This window comes from Suncus etruscus, chromosome 14, assembly GCF_024139225.1.
Source record: "Suncus etruscus isolate mSunEtr1 chromosome 14, mSunEtr1.pri.cur, whole genome shotgun sequence".
NCBI lineage: Eukaryota > Metazoa > Chordata > Mammalia > Eulipotyphla > Soricidae > Suncus > Suncus etruscus.
Window position 1 is genome coordinate 2389134 of NC_064861.1, and position 26969 is coordinate 2416102.

Here is a 26969-nt window from a genome sequence, read left to right on the forward strand (position 1 = left end):
ACTTGGGAGTTACCGCATGCAAAACACCTGATCCTGTCTAGTACTGAATGAGGTGTTACACCATTCACATCATGTCCTTCACTTAAGAAAAATTACTGCCCAGTCCAAGATCACAGTTCCAACCTAGTTTAATCTGACCACTTCCACTTTTTAAATTTTTTTCTTACCCACCCCAACCCACACCCCACTCTTTAAATTCTTAATCCCCAGAATTTAGATGTTCGGCTTTTACTATAGAACATTAACATCTTGCCTAGGTAGTGTTTGAGCTCAAAAACACTAATCAGGGGCCACAGAGATAGCATTTGCATTGCACGCAGCTGACCCGGGTTTGATCCCTGGCATCCCATTTGGCCTCCCAAGTGTTTCTGAGCACAGCCGGGAGTAAACCGAGGGCCACAGGGTAAGGCTCAAAGACAAAAAGGGCCAAGTACCACCCATTTCCCATGGGTCTAGACTAGGAGATTCCAACAGAACTTTTTTTGGGGGTGGGGGGGTTTGGGTCACACCCGGCGGCACTCAGGGGTTACTCCTGGCTCTATGCTCAGAAATCGCCCTGGCAGGCATGGGGGGACCATGTGGGGTGCCGGGATTCGAACCACTGTGCTTCTGCAGGAAAGGCAAAGGCCTTACCTCCATGCTATCTCTCCGGCCCCCCACCGGAAGTTTTAAGGGACAACACAGTTTGTCTCAGTTATACCTTTGTGAGAAACACCATCCATAGCTCACTTAAGACAAGCTGACATCAAGTGTGGGTTTCATGTGGGCTGGAATTATTGAGGAAGACCCAAATGCCTTTGAACACAGACTTTAATGTACAGTTCCTTTAAGCTCAACCTTAGCTATTACAAGTCTTATGAGATGTCACTATCTTACAATACTGAGTGACTTGCACTGGGATCCTCATAAAATAAAGACAACTTGTAAGGGTAACCAACAATCATTTAACAGTTTCGTCACAAAACATGGCTCATCTGAATCATCCCATCACTTTAACACAGTTATGGTATCTGAAGCATTTGCAACTAAGCCATTAAAAAAAAAAGTGAGTGTTTCACTACCCCTGAGACCACTAGTTAACTGTGGTTCATACTTTAAAAAATTGTGAGTACACCCACACAAGAAAGCAAAGACCTCTCTTTTAAAAAAAAATGTCACATTGCAAAATTGTACAGGAACAAAAAATTTCAAATATTTAATATTCATTTACCATTAACAGGTCAACTGGACTATAATTCTCATAGGTGAGGCAAAACTTACTCTTGTTTATGCATTATAAGACAGGAAATATAGAGGAAGAACTGAATTCCAATCTACTATCGTCTTCAGTCTTACACATGGCACTAGTATCTTCAAGTGGGGGAAAGGGCAATTTCTTGGGATTCTTTTTCATTGGAGATGATCAAAATCCAGTGTCCATACATTCAAAATGTTGGTTTGCAGGTACTTTACTGTTCTCTAAAACCCGGAGGAGCCTTTATGGCTTATTCCCTTAAAAGTGACAAGATTGTTTTAAGAAAACATCATTAGAGGACTGGACACATCTATTCCTGACAATGCTTAAGGACAATGTTTCATCTCGATAAATGCCTAAGGGTTGTCTATAGCCAGAAAAAGGTCAATTCAAAAGCCAATTAGGGGTGCAGCAGCTCTGACAGGACTTTTTTTTTTTTTTTAACTTATGGTTTTGCTCCCAAGGAAACCAACCATATGCTAACTGAAGCTGAGTCTCAGAAGAAACCATTTGGTAAGGAGTCAAAAGTATTTACCTGTGGAGTGGTGTGTTACTAGTTTTAATATCTCATAATTTGAATCCAAAATAATTGTAACCCTGTGACAGCTATTCGTAATGCCTGCCTTAAAGGAAAATGAAAAAAATTCACTCACTGGAAAACTGTATAGCTGGATTGATATTTCTCAATGAAATGCTTATTACAGAATTAACAAAGCCAGAACATCTTCAGAAGGCATGCATTTCACTTCATTTAGAGAAGAACCTTAAGTCAATTAATCATGTCCAAACTACATATTAAAATGTTTATGAAAAAATATCAAGCTTTAACATTTATATCTAGCTTTCCACATCTGTATGCAGACCAGGAATAAGATTGCACATAACTAAGCAGTGCAAAAACGAGGAAGAGGAGAAAAGTCAGATGTGCTAGCAACTGAACACAGAATTAAAAAAAAAAAAAAAAAAGCAATAGGCAAAATAAAATTAGGAAAAAAAGTAAAACTAGAGGGCCAGCATAGGAAAGGTGAGAATGAGAATGCCCTTGTTACTAGAGAGTTAGTGGCACACATAGCACTTGTCAAACAAAAAGAATAATTCAATAGCATTGACTTTTATTCATTCATGGTAAGTCACCTGCAATGGTATCTGCTGTACTTATTTAAATGCTCACTCCTGTTAATGGCTGAACATTCCGTCAGCAGACTCCACATGTATACCAGTTAAGACACCTCAACATATCCTTAGAACATCTCCCATACCAAAACAGTACTTGATTTTGTAAATCTTGACCCATTATTATTCCCATCTTTCTTTATTCAGCTGTTGAGTGAAGGAAAACTTGAATTAGATGGGGGTTGCATCTGGAAAATAAATTTAGCTTCACATACACATCTCTGAACTGCTGGGTCCCAAGTGCATCAGGGCACCCTAGGTCTGCCAGTATGGTACATACAGCATACTGCAGCTACACTATTCAAACAGTTCAATTCTATCTGCTTATGACCTGTCAACATGCCAACCTGGAACAGACTGTGCACTTTTAACTGAACATGGCAAAATATCCACTCTCTCCAACTTTACATCATTTGATGCCAAACAATGGAACAAATATATATAAAAAAAAAAAAAGCTTTGCATTTACAAGATTGTTTCCCATACTGATTAATCCAGGCAGCTAACTCATTGGTTTATGCAACTTTATTGAAGAAAAATAAATTGATTACTAGCAGAGCTATTAGTTGATCACTCATCCATTGACAACTTGCATCATTTATTCAGTGCTATATTAAACAGTGTATTGGAAGATAGATTAACTAATAGCTCCAAGCCTCCTAACAATTTAAATGAAAATTACAAAATGTTTGAGACCCTATTTTGGAATACAAAGGGTGTTTGACTTCCAATTTCCATTCTCTGTAGAACAAGAACAGGTCATTCCTTTATTGACATGCATAAAATACATCACATTTTCTGTTCTGCCGATGCTATAGACTCAATACCAATTCTCCAGCCACCTCAGTTATGAGCACAAAGTACATCATGTAGCCTCAGATCTCTAACAGTGGAAGGCTTACACAGGATGGACGCTGCTAAACAATGCTGCTTCCTTGGATTTGACCACTGAGCCCCATTCAGCTCCCCCTCAGATGGCTTCTTCAGCATGTTAAAGCAGTGAGGAATGGTTTAGTCTCATAACCAAGTTAGAGTGAAGACATTGGCCACATAATACACATGCTCATTTTTAAAAAATTCTGAATCTTGGGCAACTGTTCTCTTGTAACTACTTGACAGTTTCTAAAAGCAGTTATTGTCCAAAGCTGGAAGAACTTAAGTCTTCTCAGATGAGCATGTGAATGAATGGAGGGAGGTAAACAAAAAATAAAATTAAAAAAGATGAGGTCTGATAGGGGAGCAGCCGGATAAGAAAATCAAAAAAGGAACAGTAATTTAAAGTTTATTCCAGCTATAATGCAGGTTATTCTGACTTTAAGGTAGCATCACATGGCGTACTTCTGAGTCCATTCCCGAGATATTCTGTTGTACCTGTAAATAAAGAAGATGCGATTTTAAAAGTCTTTGAAAATCCCGTGCTGGAATGCAAGGATAGTTCTATTTTCTCTCAGACTCCCCATGTATCCTCTAATGGCTACAATTAAAAACAGCGTGGGTCCTCAAAAAGAATGTGGGGAAGAAAGAACTGGGCTTCCACACTAAAAAACCGAAGGAAGAAGGGCCCATAGCAATAGTACAGCAAGCAAATGGGGCATTTGCCTTGCACACAGCAGACCCAGGTTCAACCATATGGTCCCCGGAGCCTGCCAGGAGTGATTCCTGAGCACAAAGCCATGAATACACCGAGTAAGGCCAGGCTGTTGCCACAAAAGAAACAAGAAAAAAACTATACAAAGAAACAAAGTGGCACAGAGCATGGGAAGACTAAGGAAAACAAATGCCATTTCTCTTCCCACTACAGAGCTATATTCTATTAGGAACAGCATAATCATGGGGGAAGGAGTAAAAGCACAGTGGTTTTGCCCTGAGCGAGGCCAACCCAGGACAGACCTGGGTTTGATCACTAGCAACCCATCTGGTTCCGAGCCTGCCAGGATCAACTTCTGAGCACAGAACCAGAAGTAACCTGAGTGTGGCCCAACCCCCCCCCATTGTAAAAAACAAAAACAAAAACCCACACTTAAAAAAAAAAAAAGGTATGATCATTTTTCGTTCCATTTAAATTGGGAGGGGGGGGGGGGTCACACCGGGCAGCGCTCAGGGATTACTCCGGGCTCTGCGCTCAGAAATCACTCCTGGCAGTGATTTCGGGGGACCGTATGGGATGCCGGAATTCGAACCACCATCCATCTTGGGTCTGCTGCGTGCAAGGCAAATGCCCTACCGCTGTGCTATCTCTCCAGCCCTATTCCATTTAAATTTTGCCACTGCAGTAATAGTTCATGGACTTTTGTCAAACAGCAATACTTGCTGTAGTGTATCATTTCAAACAATCAAGCCGTCTAAACCCTAGATGCTGAGACGTCACTTGATCCTGAGTATTAACAGGAAAACATGCCTCTTGAGACATGAAACGAGGCACACATGAAAGCACTGAGGAGGGTGTGACCCAGAGCAGTGGTGCTATGAGTGGTCTGTGCCTATCAGAACCACAGCACTGCTGTGAGATCCATTGGAGACCTGATGATGTGTGTCTCTCTACACAAATATTTAGAAAGACCAAAGTCATTCACACACAAGAACAATCCTCAATACTGCTAAGTGGTTTCTCCAGGTAGCATTCCCATGCCATCGGCTAGTGACAAAAGTATTAACCTTAAGAAACAAAACATCACAAAAGAAAAAGAAAAAAAAAATCAAAGACATACATTAGACATACAGAAGGTTTAGATTTATAATTACAGCCTGAATTAAAAAACTTAAATCAGCTTCACTTCAAGTCAAGAACTAAATATAGTTCAACCCCTTTCTGAATTTTGGTTTTCCCTACCAATTCATGGTAATGCCACTTAACTTACCTTCTAAACTTAGCCAGCACTATGAAACAAAAGCATCACATTCTGATGTTCCATGTGGTATTTGTACAGATAATAATATACCAACTTTTTAATTAAAATTTAAGCACCATGTTTAAAAAGATATAATAAATTTCCATTTTCCTAGAACTATGTGTTGCCATGCAAAAAAAGCAAACCCCAAATCCATCCAATGACAAACAAAAACAGCGCTCAATCAAGAGCCCCTGGGGTATCCGTTTCCAATCCAGGTTAAGCAGACCCGTGGCCCCGTTAGTGGAAACAGAACACCCTGGAGCATGCACACGCAAGGCAGCCCGGGAAGCAGTGCAGACCTTACCCTACAACATAGCGTATTTCTCTGTCCACTCTCTTGCTAACCTATTGTACCTAATTGAACAAGTATACTGAGCATTAATTATAACAAAGTTGTTTTGGTGAAGTTCTACACAAAAATGATTCAAATACTTGCAAAATTCAGATCAACTTTTTACAGTAGGGCAATACATTTTATATTCCAAAAACAGAACTGGAGTGAAGCCCAACCAATTTGCTTTCTTCCCTGAATGTGATAATTAAAGTGACAAACCATTAAACCATGACCAAAAAAAAGGCATTTTAGAAGGGCTTTCCACTGAATTCATCTCTCAAATTAATGCCTCACAGTTCTCTATACACTTCAATAATCATTTTACCAGAAACAGCATCAGACAGCATTTACCAGAACTTAAAATACAGTGAAGCCCAACTCATGAAGAACATCATACTATTTTTCCACGATTTCCCTTAAGTACCACATACTTACTTATCTCTGTCTGTTTTATAGATCCGTGCAATCTCTGGCACTAGGGGGTCATCTGGGTTTGGATCACATAGCAGTGAACAAATGGATAAAAGAACTGCAAGAAAAGAAATGTTTCCCAACATTGGAAATTTGAATAAATAAAAGTGTATTTAAAAACACATCGTAAGTCAGAACCTCAAAAGACAGTCTCAAGGAGACACTTTCTACTTTACATGACACATGCAGTAAGTGCTGAAACAGTGGCTGGACACCCACCAAGTAGAAAGCCTGGCTTGCCGGTGGCTGACCATGGTTTAGTTACCAGATGGTAGCCTAAAGCCCTCTAGAAGTGATCTCTGAGCTCAGAGCCAGGTGTGACCCTGAAAACCAGGCTCTCCGCATCTAAGCATTCTATTGGTAAGCTGACAAATGTCCTACAGAAGCTCAGATGGTCTGATGACACACATAGTATCAGGGATCTAGTCCACTGCACAGGGATGTGCTCCGTTTCGGCAGTACAGGACTCACTGGGTTGGAGAAGCCCCGGATGACACGGGTATCACAAGCCCTCAAGAAGTGCTGGCCTATAAAGGGCCAACAAGAATTGTCAAGATTGACCCAGGCCCTCTGAGGGCCACTTGGGAGCAACCTCCAAAGTAAATGGCATTAGATCAAACATTAAGTTTCTTGGAAGTGTGAGAGGAATAAACTCTTAATGAGAGCATCTGTGCTGGGCCCAGAGTGACAGTACAGAGGTAGGGTACCTACCTGTAGGGTATGGCACCATACGCCTTCATATGGTTTACCCAGGCTGGATCCCTAGCAACCCCATACAATCCCCGAGCAATGCGAGGAAGAACTTTTGAGTGCAGAGCCAAGAGTTAAACTCTAAGCAATGACAGATGTGTCACCAAAACAAAACAGTATCTGTGGGGCTAGAGGTAAATATAGTAGGTACTAATTCTAATCATGCACTTGCCTTGTATGGGACTGACCAGGTTTGATGATGAGTACAGCATCCTTTAGGGTCTCCCCTCCACCCTAGTATCTCTAAAAAATTGATTTCTGAGTGCAGGGCCAGGAGTAAAGCTCGAACATAGCCCTCCCAGAGAGTATATGGACAGTACTATTCTTAGCTATCAGTCATGATGAAAATCCTGCCTGTGCAGCTCCTGGGGCATTCTATATTCACCACTTTTTTTCTTTCGGTTTGTGGGCCACACACAGTGGCGCTCAAGGGTGACTCGTGGCTCTGCGCTCAGAAATCACTTCTGGCAGGCTCAGGGGACCATGTGGAGATGCTGGGAATTGAACCCAGGTCCATCATGGGTCGGCTATATGCAAGGCAAAAGCCCTACCGCTGTGCTATCACGCTAGCCCTCTATATTCACTTTTTTTTTTTTTTTTTTGGTTTTTGGGCCACACCCGGTAACGCTCAGGGGTTACTCCTGGCTATGTGCTCAGAAGTTGCTCCTGGCTTGGGGGACCATATGGGACACCGGGGGATCGAAGGTTCGTCCAAGGCTAGCGCAGGCAAGGCAGGCACCTTACCTTTAGCGCCACCGCCCGGCCCCTATATTCACTTCTAGTTGCATCAAGATTGTATCAAAATGTATCAAGATTCGCCCTGAATAAAGTACTAAGCGCTTATTACATTACATCTACCGAAGACCCTTAAAATAGCTTAATTTTGAAGTGGTCATTGTAAATTTTTTTTTTTTTTTTTTTTTTTGGTTTTTGGGCCACACCCTGCGATGCTCAGGGGTTACTCCTGGCTGTCTGCTCAGAAACAGCTCCTGGCAGGCACGGGGGACTATATGGGACACCGGGATTCGAACCAACCACCTTTGGTCCTGGATTGGCTGCTTGCAAGGCAAACACCGCTCTGCTATCTCTCTGGGCCCGGTCATTGTAATTTTTAAAGACAAAATTAGTGATTAAGAAGACAATATATTAGTTCAACACACAACTGTTTAGGGGAAGTGAGCTAAGTCCTACCCACAGGAAGCATTTGTAATAGTGTACAAGGCAGATAGAGATAGAAAGCTTGGGGACCGGAGAGATAGCATGGAGGTAGAACGTTTGCCTTGCATGCAAAAGTACAGTGGTTCGAATCCCGGCATCCCATATGGTCCCCCAAGCCTGCCAGGAGTGATTTCTGAGCCTAAGGCCAGGAGTAACCCCTGAGCACTGCCGGGTGTGACCCCCCCCCCCAAAAAAAAAAAAGAGAGAGATAGAAAACTTAATGTACATTTACAGATAGTGTCACAGTGCACTCTTGCAACTAAGCATAAAGACAGTGATCTAAAACCAGCAAGTATTCAACAAAGCTAAAATGTATGCCTAATATGAAATAATTATGGCAGAATGCACCCAATCTTTTATAACCCTGAAAAGCGGTTCTCAAATAAAGTTTTGGCAAACACTACACTGCTTCATCAGGAGATTCAAACGTACTGTATAAACTTAGGAAAAATTTAATGAAAAGGGCCCATACAGGGACCAGAATAATAACACAGAGGGGAGGGCATTTACCTTGCATAAGGCAAACCTGGGTTTGATCCCCAGCATCCCATATGGTCCCTGGAGCCTACCAGGCGTAATTTCTGAGCAGAACCAGGCTGGGAATAATAACCTGAGTGCTGCAGGTTGGGGGGTGGGGGGAAATACAAACAAAAAACCCCACACAAACTTTTGAAAGCACCCAAGGGATGACCCAGAGCAACAAATCCTGAGATTCCAGAGGTTCCTGAGAACATCTGAACACTGCCAGGGATAGTCCATGATCCCTGATTACCCACTACCCAAAGAAACAACATTTGGAAGAGATCACTCCAAAAACCAAAACTTTTTTAAATAAGGTATTATTGGGGCCAGAGAGATAGCATGGAGGTAAGGCATTTGCCTTTCACGCAGAAGGTCAGTGGTTCGAAACCCGGCGTTCTGTATGATCCCCCAAGCCTGCCAGGAACGATTTCTGAGCATAGAGCCAGGAGGAACCCGAGCGCTGCCTGGCGTGACCCAAAAACCAAAAAAAAAAAAGGTATTATTAACTTATACAACAACCAGGAATTCTGTACTAAGCATTCAGTTAAAATATGGTAGTGCTTGGAGTTAGCTAATCTTTTCAAATATCTAGAAATTAGGACAATTCATAACCTTATTTCCTCAGTGTCGGGGATAAAACCTAATAAACACAACACACTTAAGTAACTCTTCTGCTGAGTCACTTATTTCCCTAGTACCAAAAGCAAATCTGTCCTTTTGGGTAATCTATATCCTGAAAAAACAACAAACCATAAACCCAAACAAAACAAAACAACAATAAAAAATAGTGCCCAAAGCCTGACAGCTATTGAAGGCACACTTCTTTCTTGCTAAGTAGCTCTAGGCTCATTTCATTTGAAGGGTAAAAGTGATTGATACCCATCTCCCAAATAAAAGGGTGGGGAAAATATCTTTATTAACAGCTGTGTGTCTGACCTGTTAAAAATGGAAATGGTGGGGGCAGATCCATAGATGCAGGTAAGATGTTTGCCTTGCACACAGCTGACCCAGGTTAGATCGCTGGCATCCCATATGGTCCTCTGAACACTGGCAGGTATGGCCCCCAAACCAAAAACTGACTTAGAACTTTTAAGCATACCCTTTTAGTTTAAAGACAAGTGAGCTAGCTATACAAGGTACTTAGTCTAGAAACAAAAACCAAGATTCCAACCCAGGAGTTTTTCCCACAAAAAATTTTCAACAGCTACAAAGTAGCTAAAAAAAAAAAAGTAGTAAAAAAAAAAAACAAACAACTTTTCTTCCTCCACCTCTTACTCAAAAGTTGGCATATATTGACTCACATACACAGGTCCCAAAATAAAATTTCTTCAAACAATTATAGAAATCAAACCTCAAGACTATTTCTCTGAAAGTATTTTACCTTTAGAAATAGTTAAAGCAGGAGACCACTGTGACCTTAGAATATCGAGACAAATGCTGCCATTACTGTTTATATTTGGATGATAAATTCTTGTTGTAAATGCAACCTAAATTAACAAAGGAAAAAAAAAACTTTTAGGTATTTTTTTGAAACAAGCATCCTAAACAGTATTTTTAGCAAAGTTACAAAACAAGACAAACTTCAAATGGTTAATTAAAGACTATTATACACAGAAGGAAAAAAGCTCCAATGACCTGGTTTTTGCAAGATACCTTGGGTAGATTCCTTTTAACATTAAAATAAGAAACAGTAACTAGAGGGCAAAGGTTTGGTTTTATTATCAATGACAAGTTGGTGTTCTAAAGATTCCCTTTAGCTCTCCCTTGTCAAAGCCCACCCAAATTTCTGTGCAGATCTCCAATCCTCCAAAATACAAACCGAGAATTTAACACTTCCTTTTAAGCTAAAGTAACTGTCATACCTGACTCATGGTTAGAATAAAGTGTCAGTGTTCTAGACATACTCTTTATAACTATTCATACTGAATTTGTTAATGGTCCTGTAATTAAAAAATTAACTTTATTACTGACAAAAATCAGAGGCTTTGATATACAGTTAGTTATACAGAAACACAAACCTCCAGATCTCCAGATGAAAGAGTCTATCTAAACTCCAACACGAATATAAAATGTAGTACTATGGACAAGAAAACAATACTGAACTCAGTATCTGAAGTCTGTTCTGATATATTCCAGCTCTTGACCCAATTCTGAAGACACTAAAGAGTGTGTGTGTGTGTGTGTGTGTGTGTGTGTGTGTGTGTTTGTGTGAGATAGCAAACACATTAATGTAGGGCTTCCCACCATGGGCAACACTGCCCCTTCCTTTCCAGGGCAGTCACTGGCATCGTGGGGTGATGGTGGCGAGATCAGTAGATTGTGCAACAGGATAATATTTCCTGTTTCCTTACAATCCCAGGGGTGGTGTCACTAAAGCAACCCTTCACTATCCTTGGTAAAGTGGCTAATAAGTTAAGGAAGTCTGGCAGCCTCTTACATACTCCAATTGAGCTTCCCAACATTAAGTAAGCATAGGTGATTCAATTCCTATTTCCATTCACAAGATTCACAGCTGGCAGAACTGCAACTAGAGGCTAAGAGTAAGCAGTATCAGTGACTCAATCCTGTACTTATATAGTTACTTAATTAATCCTCTTCACTTGTCCATGTATTCACACATCCACATATCCATGCAGTTTTAGTTGCTTAGAATCCTAAGAGTGCTCCACTACAGATGAAACAAACATCTTTACAACAGATCTTGGAGAAAAATACTTGCCTTAGGTGGTTTGAAGGGGTAGTCTGTAGGAAAATGAATTGTCAAAAAGAACACACCGCCTTGATATGGGCTGTCATTCTACAAAAAGAAAATCATGCTTAACTTCATCTTTTAAAATATTTTTCATTTTAAAAATATTAATGCTAAGCAATTCATCTAAATTTCAATTTCCAAAAAATTCCTCAGTTGTCTAAATTATTTCTCAAAATTACCTTTTATTTACACCGCAATGAATACTTTATAGTTCTAATTATGAAGAAAACACAGGGTTACACATAATGACCCAACTAGATCTCACTTTGGGTGAGTGAAAATTGTAAAAAACAGGCTGGAGAGAACTCAAACAGGCTGATAACATGCTCTGTATGCAGAAGCCTGGGTTCAATTCTGGCACTGAGCACCACCCAACGTGATTTCAAACCTAAAACAGAAACACTGAGAAACAGGGGTCAGAGAAATAGCATAGAGGTCAGAGAAATAGCATGGTGGACAGAGCATTTGCCTTGCATGCGGCTGACCCGGGTTCAGTCCCTGGCATCCCAAATGGTTTTCCCTAGTTCTTTCAGGGGAGTGAGCACAGTAGGATGTTTGCCTGGCTGTCCCCCCAAAAACTAGGCCAGGTGAGGCCACTGGACTCTTCATCCCAAATTGCTCACTTCAATATATAGACCTTCCTTAGCAAAAAAAAAAAAACAAAACATACAATGTTCACATGAACATTTGGGAAAATGTTTCATTTTAATTTTATTATCAGGAAAAAATATATTTGCCTTAATCCAGCAGAAAAATGGAATGGAATATAAAAAAAAAACATTTTATGCCTATCAACCATTGATAAATATAATCTTAAATTGTAATTTAAGAATCTTTTAAGACCATTTGAAAAAGACAAAAAAAAAAAAAAAAAAAGACAAAATAGTGACCTAAAAAATTTCATGGTGGGGGCCGGGCGGTGGCGCTAAAGGTAAGGTGCCTGCCTTGCCTGCGCTAGCCTTGGACGGACCCCGGTTCGATCCCCCGGTGTCCCAGATGGTCCCCCAAGCCAGGAGCGACTTCTGAGCACATAGCCAGGAGTAACCCCTGAGCGTTACCGGGTGTGGCCCAAAAACCAAAAAAAAAAAAAAAAAAAAAATTTTTTTTCATGGTAAAGTTAAAAACATAAGGGCCCGGAGAGATAGCACAGCGGTGTTTGCCTTGCAAACAGCCGATCCAGGACCTAACGTGGTTGGTTCGAATCCCGGTGTCCCATATGGTCCCCTGTGCCTGCCAGGAGCTATTTCTGAGCAGACAGCCAGGAGTAACCCCTGAGTATCGCAGGGTGTGGACCAAAAACCAAAAACCAAAAAAAAAAAAAAAAAAAAAAGTTAAAAACATAAAATTGCCCAATTACTTCTGAATATGCAAACAACCGGATAGTCAATTTGAAAGTTCACAGTAACTAAGTATTAATATTCCTCTTCATCGAAGCAAGCATAAGGCAGAGTCCTTTCTAATGCCTGTTTTGAGTATCAGGCTAACGGTGTATTTCAGGGCTGAGAGCTCATTTGATCTTAAGCGCTGAGAATTACATTTGTTGTGCTCTGGTGAAGGAACGGGTGTTGGAACATTCTAAGACTGAAAAAAATGCAATCTTGAACATTGTAACTATTTCTTTTTCTTTTTTCTTCTCTTTTTTTTGGGGGGGCCACACCCATTTGATGCTCAGGGATTACTCCTGGCTATCACCCCTGGCTTGGGGGGATCGAACCCCGGTCTGTCCTACGCTTGCCCTTGCAAGGCAGACACCTTACCTTTAGCACCACCTTCCTGGCCCCGTAACTATTTCTTAATTAAGGTATTCAATTAAAAATATTAAAATAAAATTTAAAGGGGCCGGGCGGTGGCGCTGGAGGTAAGGTGCCTGCCTTGCCTGCGCTAGCCTAGGACGGACCGCGGTTCGATCCCCCGGCGTCCCATATGGTCCCCCAAGAAGCCAGGAGCAACTTCTGAGCGCATAGCCAGGAGTAACCCCTGAGCGTCACAGGGTGTGGCCCAAAAAACAAAACAAAACAAAAAAAAAAAAACAAACAAAAAAAAAATAAATAAAATAAAATTTAAAGATATCACATTTGCTGAATTAAGTTCCTCCCTTCTTTATTCTAGCCATATGTAAGAAACAGAACAATTTTTGATATCCAAAACAAAACAGGGCACTCCAATTGGAATTTTGTTTTTGTTTTTGTTTTGTTTTGGTTTTTTTTTGGGGGGGGGGGCCACACCCTGCGATACTCAGGGGTTACTCCTGGCTGTCTGCTCAGAAATAGCTCCTGGCAGGCACGGGGGACCATATGGGACACCAGGATTTGAACCAATCACCTTAGGTTCTGGATCGGCTGCTTGCAAGGCAAGCACCGGATGTGCTATCTCTCCGGGCCCCCAACTGGAATTTATAAGAAAAATGTTCCCTTTACTGAGGAACACCTAGGAGGTAAAGCTACAATTTAACTAAACTCTTCCTACTCCCATGCATGTTTTATTCCATCTATAGTGTTTTTTTCTGTTTGTTTTGATTTTGGTTTTGGGGTCACACCTGGTAGTGTTCAGGGGAGCTAGGCTCAGAAATCGCTCCTGGCAGGCTCAGGGAACCATATGGGATGCCGGGATTCAAAGCACTGTCCTTCTGCATGCTATCTCTCTGGCCCCCGTCTATAAAGTTTTTTATCCCATCTATTTTTTATACCGTCTATAAAAATTTAATTAAAGAGGGGCCGGCAAGGTGGTGCTAGAGGTAAGGTGTCTGCCTTGCAAGCACTAGCCAAGGAAGGACTTCGGTTTGATCCCCCAGCGTCCCATATGGTCCCCCCCAAGTCAGGGACAATTTCTGAGTGCGTAGTCAGGAATAAACCCCTGAGCATCAAATGGGTGTGGCCCGAAAAACATTTCATTAAAGAGCTGAGGCTGTGACATAGATCCATGAGATCTGATAGGAAGGGGATGAAGAGCATCAGAAAGCAAAGCAAAACACCAGAAAATTGGTGATGGTTTGTATTTTATGTTAAATTAACACTGTGTTAAATAGGAGAGGGAGAATAGTGGTAAGCATTTGCCTTGCAAGCACGAGGCCTATGTAAGCCCCAGCACCACCTCATACGGTCCCCTGAGCACAACTAAGAGTGGATCCCAGAGTGCAGAGTCAGGAGTAAGCCCTTAGTACTGCTGGGTGTGGCTCAAAAACAAACATACTAAATGGATGGGTACCAAATAAATGCATTTTTAAAGCATATACTTTAAAAAAATACCCTAATAGTTAAGATTTATACAATTATAATTCAAGAGTAATTATGAACATTACAGTTCATATAAAACCCAGCTTCAAACACTGAAACCAACCCCTCCCTTCTCTCCTGGCCTGCTCTTATCTCACCCCTGAACATACATTCAAATGCCCACTGACTAGAGGTGGGGAGGGGTCACACAGGAGAACGTATGAGGTACCAAAGGTATGAAAGGCAAGCACCTGGACTACCTTCTCCAACCCTCTGCACTTGATTTCTAATGTATCCAAATGGATCCACAGTAGTAAAGCCACACAGTACTTTATCTCAGTTACTAAGTCTTAAAGACCCCCAAAAACCTCAAACTGACCCTCTTCTGCTAGCACTACTTTGGGTCCAGACCATGAACTTTTTTTTTTTTTTGCAGCGCTCAGGGGTTCCTCCTGGCTCTACAATCAGAAATCAGTCCCAGGAGACCATATGGGATGCCGGGATTCGAACCACCGTCCTTCTGAACGCAAGGCAAACCTACCTCCATGCTCTCTCTTCGTCCCATGAACTTATGATCTGTCTCATGGTAATGAGCACTCCTGCCTTCAACTTTGCTCACCCATTACCTCTCACCCCAACTATGCACTAATTTAAGATATACCGCCTTGCCTGAAATCTAGCTAAATCTCTTTTGTCGATTAGAGGCTTAAAAATATCCTTGGTGTCAAGGATCACATACATGCAAATACATATGCACTAGCACATCTATCTCTGGTTCTTGAAATGTGCTTCCTTCCCGCATACGAGGAAGTCTTGAACTGGGAATGTAGTTCAACAGCAGAAAGCAAGTTCTGCACAGCCAACAAAAGCCACTTCATACCTTTCCCCTTCCATTTCTTTTGCCCATTTTCTAGCTTTATTCAAAGGTTTATACATAAACCCTATGGGGGCCGGAGAGATAGCATGGAGGTAGGGTGTTTGCCTTGCATGCAGGAGGACAGTGGTTCGAATCCCAGCATCCCATATGGTTGGTCCCCGGTGCCTGCCAGGGGCGATTACTGAGTGCAGAGCCAGGAGTAACACCTGAGCGCTGCCAGGTGTGACCCAAAAACCAAAATAAATAAATAACAAAAACAAAACCCTATGGACTAATAACATATACAAATCAATTAATTCACTTCAACTTTTTGTAGTTGATTCCTTTCAGATTACCCAAACATTATGCTGTTCACAAATACAGTACTACTTTCTCCTAGGGCTGTATTGTAATTGGGAATTAATTTGGCTCTTAAATTGTTTCATTATCTTTCTACCAGTTCCCAGATCCATTTTTAATTAAGAACAAGTATGTAGTGGCCAGGAGATATAGCATAGCAGTAGGGCATTTGCCTTGCATGCAACCGACCCGGGAAGGACCTGGTTCGATTCCTGGCCCCAGCCTACCAGGGGCAATTTCTGAGTGCAGAGCCAGGAGTAACCCCCAAGTAATGCTGGGTGTGGCCCAAAAACCAATCAGTCAATCAATAAATAGTTAAAAATAAAGAACAAGTGGGGCCGGAGAGATAGCGTGGAGGTAGGGTGTTGCCCTGCAAGAAGGACGGTGATTCAAATCCCGGCATTTGCCTTGTACGCAGAAGGACGATAGTTCGAATCCGGGCATCCCATATGGTCCCCGAGCCTGGCAGGAGCGATTTCTGAGCAGAACCAGAATTAACCCCTGAGCATTGCTGGGTGTGACCCAAAAAACTAAAAACAAACGAACAAGTATGTAAAATATAACTTGTAAAATATTACAAGTATGTAAATATTTTGAAAGGTAAGGGAGTTACCTTAAAAGCAATTGTCATTTCTGTATTAAAACCAATACGAAATTTTAGAATCATTTAGAGCCAGAAATACAGTACTTGCATATCCTGGTCGGATCCCCAGCACCACATGGATTAAGTACCCTGAAAACCACCTAGCTGTGACTCAAAGCCAAACTAAAACAAGTCAAAAACCCAAGAGGCACTTTAAAACTAAAGCAAGTTTGCTCCTACTTTGTTCTTGAACAATCCATCTCTAAACTATTGTGACCCACTTTTCCCCTTGTTTTGAGTCAGATCTGCATGCCACATGGTGTAGTTAGATTAACAACAGATTAAAACAACCTGCTCTGGATCATAAATAAGTCAACTAAAAACTAATACAGACCCAAGCACATTTCCCAGTAAGGGCAACCACAACTTTATATAGGTGGCATCTAAAATTATTTACTTATTAATAACTTAATAAGTTTTTTATAATCTTTTTCTTTGTGTGTGTGGTTTTTGGGTCACACCCGGCAGTGCTCAGGGGTTATTCCTGGCTCCAGGCTCAGAAATTGCTCCTGGCAGGCACAGGGGACCATATGGGACACCGGGATTCGAACCGATGACCTCCTGCATGAAAGGCAAATGCCTTACCTCCATGCTATTTCTCCGGCCCCAGTTTTTTATAATCTTTAGTGGCTTTCTTAAATTATCCAACAATTCATGGGGCCGGAGTGAAAGCAGAGCAGGTAGGGCATTTGCCTTGCACGTGTCTGACCGAGATGTGGTCTCTGGCATTCCCTGTAAGATAACCCTAAGCACCAACAGGGGTGGTCCCCAAACAAAACAACCCTAGATGTAAAGAAACCTTTTCTAAATAAGTACATTTCAGGGAATGATGTAAACATAGTTTAATATTTAAATAATTCTAAGTCATATTTGTTTCTTCTTTTAAAAGTAAAAAGCTGCCATTCATCACTATAAAAAGGGCAATGTGGGGGCTTGAGATATAGTTATATCAAGTAGGGATCTTGCCTTACATGAGGCTGACCTAGGTTTGAACCACCAATACCCCAGATGGTTCCCAGGCTTGTCAGGAGTGATCCCTGAGCACAGAGAAAAGGATAAGTCCTAGGGCTGCCCCTTGTTGCCCCCACCACCACGGGGAAAAAAAACCATGATAGATATACTTGATTAGTGGAAGGTAATGTAAACAACAAGGGACTAAAACTATATAAATCGATGACTTTTAAAAATAAAAGATCTGGGGCTGGAGCGGTGGCGCAAACCATGAGGCATCTGCCTTGTGCGCACTAGCCTACGAAACAGACTGCAGTTCTTCCCCCCCCCCCCCCCAGCGTCCCATATGGTTCCCCAAGCCAGGAACGATTTCTGAGTGCATAGCCAGTAGTGGGCCCTGAGCATCACCGAGTGTGGCCCAAAACCAAAATAAAAAAATAAAAAAATAAATGAAAAAAAAAAAAAAAACATGGCATAGTCAAAATTAAACACCATGTTAACATTAAAAACGGGCCGGAGAGATAGCATGGAGGCAAGGCGTTTGCCTTTCATGCAAGAGGTCATCAATTCGAATCCCGGCGTCCCATATGGTCCCCCGTGACTGCCAGGAGCAATTTCTGAGCCTGGAGCCAGGAATAACCCCTGAGCACTGCTGGGTGTGACCCAAAAACCACAAAAAAAAAAAAAAAAAAAAAACATTATACAACTAGGATGAGTTTGGGATTATCAATTAAAAGCAGTTTAAATTTTTTATACTTACAGGTCCCATAATTGTGGCTTGCCAATGAAACACTAGAAAAAGAAGAATTCTTATTATTATCTAGGACATATAAGCTTTTTCCTTTTTGAAATCAACCATAAAAATCAGCTTAAAAATACTTACTATCATCCCCAACTGGACCTGCAGAACATTGTGCTGGAGGGTCACGGGCCAAATCACTAAGTTCCTACACCAAGACAGAAAATAATGGGTCACTGAACCTTAAGAGCAGGCACAAGCAAGCACACCATCCTTGATCTGTGACAGAAGCACAATTCACAATCTATTAGGAGAAAGCGGAAGTAACCCCATTTCAGAGGCCAGGGCGCAACCCCATTTCAGAGGCCAGGGTATGATTGGCAAAGGTCATTCAATGAAGCATTTCCCAACCCAGGGACATATGTATGGCGTCCCCGAGGGTCAGTCCTGTGGGCCAAAGGTAAAAATGGCATAAATGGGGGGAGGCACTAGCATGATACTATAACAGGACAAACCAATAGGGCAGGGGAGGCCACAGTAAGGTACCATGGCTAGAAGAGACACTGGCTAAAAGACACATCTGAGACCGCTTGCTAGGATTCACCCTAGATCCACACTAGCATGACAAAGATCTGAGTAAGGCAGTTCTTGGCATGGTTAACATGCTACCATTTCAAAGTACTTTTTTTCCTCCTTTCTCCCATTTTAAACCCTGATTACTGACAACCACACTAACACTGACTTCATGTTCTACTCCTCCATGGGACCTTTTGTTTTGAGCACCATATTTCCTTCAAATAAACTGTCTGACTCCATGTGGAGTAACATTAAAAAACAGGAGTCTGGGGCCCGGAGAGATAGCACAGCGGTGTTTGCCTTGCAAGCAGCCGATCCTGGACCCAAGGTGGTTGGTTCGAATCCCGGTGTCCCATATGGTCCCCCGTGCCTGCCAGGAGCTATTTCTGAGCAGACAGTCAGGAGTAACCCCTGAGCACTGCCGGGTGTGGCCCAAAAACCAAAAAACAAGAGTCTGGGGCCAGAGAGATTTAGATTTGCCTTGCATGCAGAAGACCGGTGGTTTGAGTCCCGGCATCCCATATGGTCCCGAGCCTGCCAGGAGCAATTTCTGAGCGTAGAGCCAGGAGTAACCCCTGAGCGCTGCCAGGTAAGACCCAAAAAAAAAAAAAAAAAAAAAAAAACCGAGGTTACAAGAATCCTGCTCCTGGGCTATCTGTATCTAGGTTGAGTGTGATAGCTTCAAGAACCTAAGTATCCACTTTGCACACAGGAGGCTTGCATTTGATCCTCAGCATGACAGAACCCTCTGAGCTAAGTTGGGAGTCAGCTCTGAGCACCGTTTGGCACAAACCCTTACACTTACACCCTCTACCCAAGTTCTCCTTAATAAAGACATGCAGGGGCCAGAGTAATAGCGCAGTGGTATAGCGTTTGCCTTGCACGCGGCTGACCCAGGATGGACCTTGGTAAGATCCCCGGCATCCCATATGGTCCTCCAGGCCAGAAGCTATTTCTGAGTGCATAGCCAAGAGTAACCCGAGTGTCACTGGGTGTGGCCCCCCAAAAAAAACAAAAAATAAAGACTTGCAGATGCCAAAATTCTCTCTGATCTTGTATTTGCAACAAATGAGTAAAAGCCCTAGCTTTGTATAGGTTTTTGCATGTCTTAAATACATGGGGGAAGCGTAGTTGGGGCCACACCAAGCAACCCTCAGGGAAGACTCCTGGCGAAGTGCTCAGAAGTGAACCTGGCCAATCTCAGAAACTATATGCTATGCCAGGGAAGGAACCAGGATCAACTGCATTGCAAAGACAAGAACTGGATGAAGTCTCACCCCTATCCTATCTCTCTGGCCTCTTTTTAACTAGCCTGGAGTAGTTATAGCTTACATATGCCTATATATAAACATGTAAAGACTATTTATAGAGCCATGAGACAACGTACTTCTTAGAAAAAGTAAATAATCAAAAATTGAGAAAAATAAAAGTGGGGCCGGGCGGTGGCGCTAAAGGTAAGGTGCCTGCCTTGCCTGCGCTAACCTTGGACGGACCGCGGTTCGATCCCCCGGTGTCCCATATGGTCCCCCAAGCCAGGAGCAACTTCTGAGCACATAGCCAGGAGTAACCCCTGAGCGTTACCGGGTGTGGCCCAAAAAAAACCAAAAAGAAAAAGAAAAAAAAAAAAAAAGAGAAAAATAAAAGTACTCACACTTCTATTGTATGATCAAAATTACCTCAGAAATGATTAACTAAAGTCATGCCATTCCCGGTCATGGAGACCTAAAGCACATGGATTAAGCCTTTGCCCTGCATGAGGCCAATCCTGATTTATCTGTAGCATCAGAGCAGTGCCAGGTCTCAACACTGCCAGGAGAACCAAGAAATAGCCCCTGAGCATAGCTAGGTATAACCCATGGTCCCAAACAAATCCATCAAAGCCATGCAGGGAGAAAGGCTCAGAAAGCTGAATACATATGCTCCAAGTCCCACAGGGGCCCTCCCCCAGAGTCAGGTCCAAGGATACAGCATAACAGGTAGCAGCCCAGCCACTGCACACCAGAGTCCAGGATTCACTTCTCCACACTGAGCATCCAGGAGTGGTCCAAACCCCCAAAATGTCGGTGTCAAACTGTCCTGTACTATGTCTTTAACAATATGTACATCAAATCACTAAATATCCATAACTAGTAAATTACACATTTAGTTGCTAAGGGGGTAGGGGGAGTTTAATCTAGAGTCAGCAAGAAACTGGACAGAACTCCTCATAAGGATCAAAACATAAGAATTCTAGGATTCACATCAAGATGATGAAAAGTCCTTTACGTGCCATGTGCCCATGAAAATGCCTTATGTCCAATATATAGATTTTAAGAATGGGAGAGAATTCATCCCCAACATTTGATTCTAATCAGTAGGAATTAAGAGTTTACCCTAGATTAAACGATTAAAAAAGAAACTCTACTTCTAGTTGAAAAGACAAAAACTAACAAAAAGGGGCAAATAATTCTCAAAGATTAGAAATGGCCTTTAATGCGAGTATTCTCGCTGTTCTGATTTTGCCGTAATCAGGGCAGGCAACCGTTCACTATATTAAGACCATGCATGTGTCCCCAGGCCTAGCTCTTTACCCACCTAGGTCTGGTCTTAGTAATGCTGGTGATAAATAGTCTGGAAGTCCCAACTTTGAGTTTCTAGTTCAACTCATTTAGAAGAGTAGAAGAGCTATTGGGCGACTATGGTAGGGAGGGAATCATTGCTAATTTGAGTTTACCAGTTGCCAATAAATGTAAAATTGCAAAAAATAAAAAGAAATGGCCTTTTAGGGGGCCGGAGAGATGGCATGGAGGTAAAGCATTTGCCTTGCATGCAGAAGGATGATGGTTTGAATCCTGGCATCCCATATGGTCCCTCCCAAGCCTGCCAGGAGGGATTTCTGAGCACAGAGTCAGGAGTAGCCTCTGAGCACTGCTGGGTGTGACCCAAAAACAAAACAAACAAAAAAAAGTGCTTTCTCTTTGGGGCTGGAGAGATAGCACAGCTGTAGGGTGTGTGCCTTGCAAGCATCTGGATCCAGGATGGATGGTGGTTCGAATCCCGGCATCCCATATGGTCTCCCCCCCCCCCAAGCCTGCCAGGAGCATTTTTCTGAGTGTGGAGGCAGGAGTAACCCCTGAGCGCTGTCAATGTGACACCCCCCCCCCAAAAAAAAAACCAAAACCAACCAAAGGCTTTTTAATGAAAAGAAATATAAAAAAAAAACCTATATATTTATATAAATATAATATAAATATAAAGAATATATATAAAATAGAGGCTGGAGCAATAGCACAGCAGTAGGGCATTTTGCTTTGCACGCAGCTGACCCAGGAGTGATTTTTGAGTGCATAGCCAAGAATAACCCGAGCATCACCGGGTGTGGCCCAAAACCAAAACCAAAAAAAAAGTTTAAATCTCCCCTAAACAAATGGCACTTTGACCCAACTATTCATTACTGAGTAGGCCATAACCGAATGTTGAAGCCATTTGCTTACCATAGTTAATTCAAGCTTTATTATAACGGTAATCCACTTTATTACCACCATGACTTTTTGAATTGCATGATTTTTGCGCCATCGCTGCTAGGGCTCAAGGGACCATGTAGTACCAAAGACAAGCTCAATCTGGAACATTCTTTTCCTGGTATCTTACCTACCATTTCACCATTCCTAGGAAAATCAACTACAGTTTAACTGAGAATGTACACAAATTACCTTAAGTGTGGCTAGAAGAATGAGAGCTTCTGATAGTGCTCAATCAAGCAGAATAGATGATTTAATAATGCTCAGGATCAGTGCACTGTTTTCAGAAATAAAACCTGGGTCCTCTGAACATGCAAGGTGTGCATCTCAAGTAGTCCCAAGTTATGTGTAACTGTGTGTGCCTTACACTGTCAAAAACAAAAAAAAAAATGGGGCCAGAGAGATAGCATGGAGGTAAGGTGTTTGCCTCTCATGCAGGTTATCGGTTCGAATCCCGGCGTCCCATATGGTCCCCTGTGCCTGCCAGGAACGATTTCTGAGCAGGGAGCCAGGAGTAACCCCTGAGCACTGCTGGGTGTGACTCAAAAACCACAAAAAGGGGCCGGGAAGGTGGCGCTAGAGGTAAGGTGTCTGCCTTACAAGCGCTAGCCAAGGAACGGACCGCGGTTCGATTCCCCCAGCGTCCCATATGGTCCCCCCAAGCCAGGGGCGATTTCTGAGCACATAGCCAGGAGTAACCCCTGAGCATCAAACGGGTGTGGCCCAAAAACCAAAAAAAAAAAAACCACAAAAAGAAAAAAAAGAAAACAACATAACTAACACTGTCAAAAAAAGTAATGAAGGGCCCGGAGAGATAGCACAGCGGCGTTTGCCTTGCAAGCAGCCGATCCAGGACCAAAGGTGGTTGGTTCGAATCCCGGTGTCCCATATGGTCCCCCGTGCCTGCCAGGAGTTATTTCTGAGCATGGAGCCAGGAGTAACCCCTGAGTACCGCCGGGTGTAACCCAAAAACCAAAAAAAAAAAAAAAAAAAAAGTAATGAAGATTTGACTCTGGAGAGGGGTGGCTATGAAACAAGACTGAATTAGAGGAGACCTGGCCACTGTGGAGGGTCATGGGTACTTTTGATGAGAGGCCTCAGTAACTACACATCAGTATCAACCTCAAAAGCGCTGTAAACCTGCTACCTGAACTAGAAGGGTTCAGGAGAAGTTCAATAGGTAAGGCATATCAAAAATGAATAAATAAATAAATAAATAAATAAATAAATAAATAAATAAATAAATAAATAAATAAATAAATAGGGGCCGGAGAGATCATGGAGGTAAGGCGTTTGTCTTGCATGCAGAAGGATGGTGGTTCAAATCCCAACATCCCATATGGTCCCCTGAGCCTGTCAGGAGCAATTTCTGAGCCAGGAGTAACCCCTGAGCGCTGTCAGGTGTGACCCAAAAACCAAAAACAAACAAACAAACAAACAACTAAATAAATAAATGAGGTAAGGCATATCAATAAGTGTGGTGCACCCCAAGCCTCTACATGAGAAATTAGCATTAAAGATGCTACCTTTTATTTTTTTTTTGGGGGGGGGTTTTGGGCCACACCCGTTTGACGCTCAGGGGTTACTCCTGGCTATGTGCTCAGAAATCGCCCCTGGCTTGGGGGGACCATATGGGACGCCGGGGGATCGAACCGTGGTCCTTCCTTGGCTAGCGCTTGCAAGGCAGACACCTTACCTCCAGCGCCACCTACCCGGCCCCAGATGCTACCTTTTAAATGCAATCCAAACACTCAAACAGCATATGCGCACCCCTTTGTAGAGTGCATGAAAACCCATGAGGATTTGGGACTGAACTTGGGGCTACAGACCTGTGTCATCTCACCAGTTTTTTTTTTTTAATTCAATGTAAATTTACTATTTCCTAGGCTTATTTCCTCAGCTAAGTCAATCTTTTTGTGTGTGTGTGTGTGTGTGTGTGTGTGTGTGTGTGTGTGTGTGGTTTTTGGGTCACACCCGGCAGTGCTCAGGGGTTATTCCTGGCTTCACGCTCAGAAATTGCTCCTGGCAGGCACGGGGGACCATATGGGACGCCGGGATTCGAACTGATGACCTCCTGCATGAAAGGCAAACACCTTAGTCAATCTTTAACATGAAGTAGCCCAAAAGCACTTTTGCCCCCATCAGCAGTACCCTCAAGGACTGTCCATCTTGAAGGCTAGGTTTCTGGGGAGATGCTCAAATCAAGAACCAAGCTTTTACCTGAGTAGACTAGGCCTCAGAGCCACAGCTCATTTAAGGGTGACAAATCCTGACGCCGCTGAGCTGTAACACCTGCACCATGTCATCTAGCAATTATAATTGTCAGGCTATAACACAATCAAGTTAAAGAACATTCAGAGACAGGGTTTTAAGAACATGTTATTAGACTGAGTCATAAAATTACTAATATTTAAACATTTTAAAACTGGAGACTGCAATTCCATGGCTTCGGCCGTAAAATGGTAAGCACTTAAAATCTTCATACACTGTAAAAGCATTCAAATATTGCTAAAATAAGTTGTTGGGTTAGTGAGATAGAACGATGGGTAAGGTGCTTGCCTTACACACAGACGACCCAAGTTTGATCCCCAACATCCCATATGGAGCTAAGCATTGCCAGGAATAATTCCTAAGGGCAGACAGAAATAAGCACTGAATACCACAGGGTGTGGTCTCAGTATAAATTAAAACCAAAATAAGCATCTTGCAAAGTTTCTTACTTATCCCAAATTGTATTTTGGAGATCTAAGCAGTGCTCAGAGAGCTCAGGAGCTATTCTCAGTAATATCCAGGTCACAGCAAAGATTCCACACCTGTGGGGTGGGATTGTCCATATGGAGGCAGGGATTGAACCAAGTCCTATGAATACAAAACCTGAGTCCCTGATCCCCTCACCATCCCCCCAGAGCCTTGCTGTGTTATGATAAATGTAAGAAATGTATGTTTGAAAAATAAAATAAAATAAGAAATGTATGTTTGGGGGCCAGAGCGATAGCACAGTGGTAAGGCATTTGCCTTGCATGCGGCCAACACAGGACAGACAGGTTCGAATCCCGGCATCCCATGAGGTCACTCGAGCCTGCCAGGAGTTACTTCTGAGCAAAGAGCCAAGCGTAATCCAAGTGCCACCAGGTGTAACCCAAAACCAACCCTGTCCCCAAAAGTATGCTTGACGAGAAAACAGTAACTTATTTAGAGCCATACCTACTGGTGCCAAAGACTAAGGCAGTAGCAGGGAGCAAACATGGGTCCCTTGGCATACAAAGCACACACACTAGCCACTTAAGCTTCATCCCAGGGCCCAACTAGCAGTTCCTTTAAATGCTTTATCAGATGTAACTTTCTAATGTGTAAAATTGGGGCCAGAGCGGTGGCGCAAGTGGTAAGGCGTCTGTCTGCCTTGCACGCGCTAACCTAGAACGGTGGATCCCCCCACGTCCCATATGGGCCCCAAGCCAGGAGCGATTTCTGAGCGCATAGCCAAGAGTAACCCTAAGCGTCACTTGGTGTGGCCCAAAAGCCAAATTAAATAAATGTATAAAGTTCACAGAATAAATCGGTAGATACAAATATCCTACTTGAAACATATATACGTACTGCAGTTACGTGTTTCTTTTTTTCTTGTTTTTTGTGTCACACCTGGCAAGCTCGGGGGACCATATGGGATGCTGGGATTCAAACCACTGTCCTGCATGCAAGGAAAACGCCTTATCTCCACGCTATCACTCCGGGCCCCCCTCATAAGAAATTCTTGGGCCTGGAGAGATGGCACAGCGGCGTTTTCCTTGCAAGCAGCCAATCCAGGACCAAAGGTGGTTGGTTCGAATCCCAGTGTTCCATATGGTCCCCCGTGCCTGCCAGGAGCTATTTCTGAGCAGTCAGGAGTAACCCCTGAGCACCGCTGGGTGTGACCCAAAAACTAAAATAAAAATAATTAAAAAAAAAAAGGAATTCTTAATTGTTGGTCCAGAGAGAGCACAGCCGTAGGGCATTTGCCTTAGATGCAGAAGGACGGTGGTTCAAATCCTGGCATCCCATATAGTCAGTCCCCCAAGCCTGCCAGGAGCGATTTCTGAGTGTAGAGCCCGGATAACCTCTGAGCAATGCCTGGTGTGACCCAAAAACCAGGGGGGAAAAAAAGAATTTCTTATGGAACTATTTCATGCACACTGGCACTTACATATTATTTATTACCCTATGAAGTAAGCAAGTCTTGGTTATTTAAAACTAAATTTCAGGGGTTGGAGCAGCAGCGCAAGGCGTCTGCCTTACACGCGCTAGCCTAGGACAGACAGTGGTTGATTCCTGAGCGCATAGCCAGGAGTAGCCCCTGAGCGTCATGGGTGTGACCCAAAAAACAAAACCCAATCTAAATTTCAGGCTTTCTCATAATTTCCTTTTTGACACCCAGTGACACTCAGGGGTCACTCCTGGCTATGTGCTCAGAAATCGCTCCTGGCTTGGGGGACCATATGGGACGGCAAGGGATGGAACCATGATCCCTTCTAGGTTAGCATGTGCTAAGCAGATGCTCTACTGCTAGAGCCACCGCCCGGCCCCTCTCATAATTTCTGAATGCTCTTTCCCCCAATTTCTTTTATGAATGAGAACTCTGGAGAAATATTCAGAGATTTACAACATACACTCAGGTTATGCTAAAACTACATGACCTAAGTTACTTTCAGAATCACCACAAATTTTTAAGAATTTTTTACTGGCACTTAACTTGAAATATAAAATAATTCTCATTGATATTATTCCCATAGCATAAACAAGATATGAGTCTA

The 26969-nt window shown here is 42.7% G+C and overlaps 1 protein-coding gene and 1 non-coding gene across 2 annotated transcripts; one reads left to right on the forward strand and one right to left on the reverse strand.

The window, feature by feature from the left end:
• Window positions 1–2325: 2325 nt before the first annotated feature.
• UBE2D3 (ubiquitin conjugating enzyme E2 D3) lies at window positions 2326–22128 on the reverse strand. The gene is made up of 7 exons (XM_049786533.1): window positions 22117–22128; window positions 18251–18314; window positions 18128–18159; window positions 11313–11390; window positions 9975–10080; window positions 6068–6161; window positions 2326–3778 (listed from the first exon to the last, which is right to left on the reverse strand). Exons 1-7 carry the CDS (start codon window positions 22126–22128, stop codon window positions 3733–3735), a joined length of 432 nt encoding a protein of 143 aa, XP_049642490.1. The 3' UTR covers window positions 2326–3732.
• Window positions 21155–21289, forward strand: LOC126029302 (small nucleolar RNA SNORA72). Its single transcript, XR_007502924.1, has one exon. It is a non-coding gene; the product is annotated as a small nucleolar RNA SNORA72 (small nucleolar RNA).
• Window positions 22129–26969: the final 4841 nt, after the last annotated feature.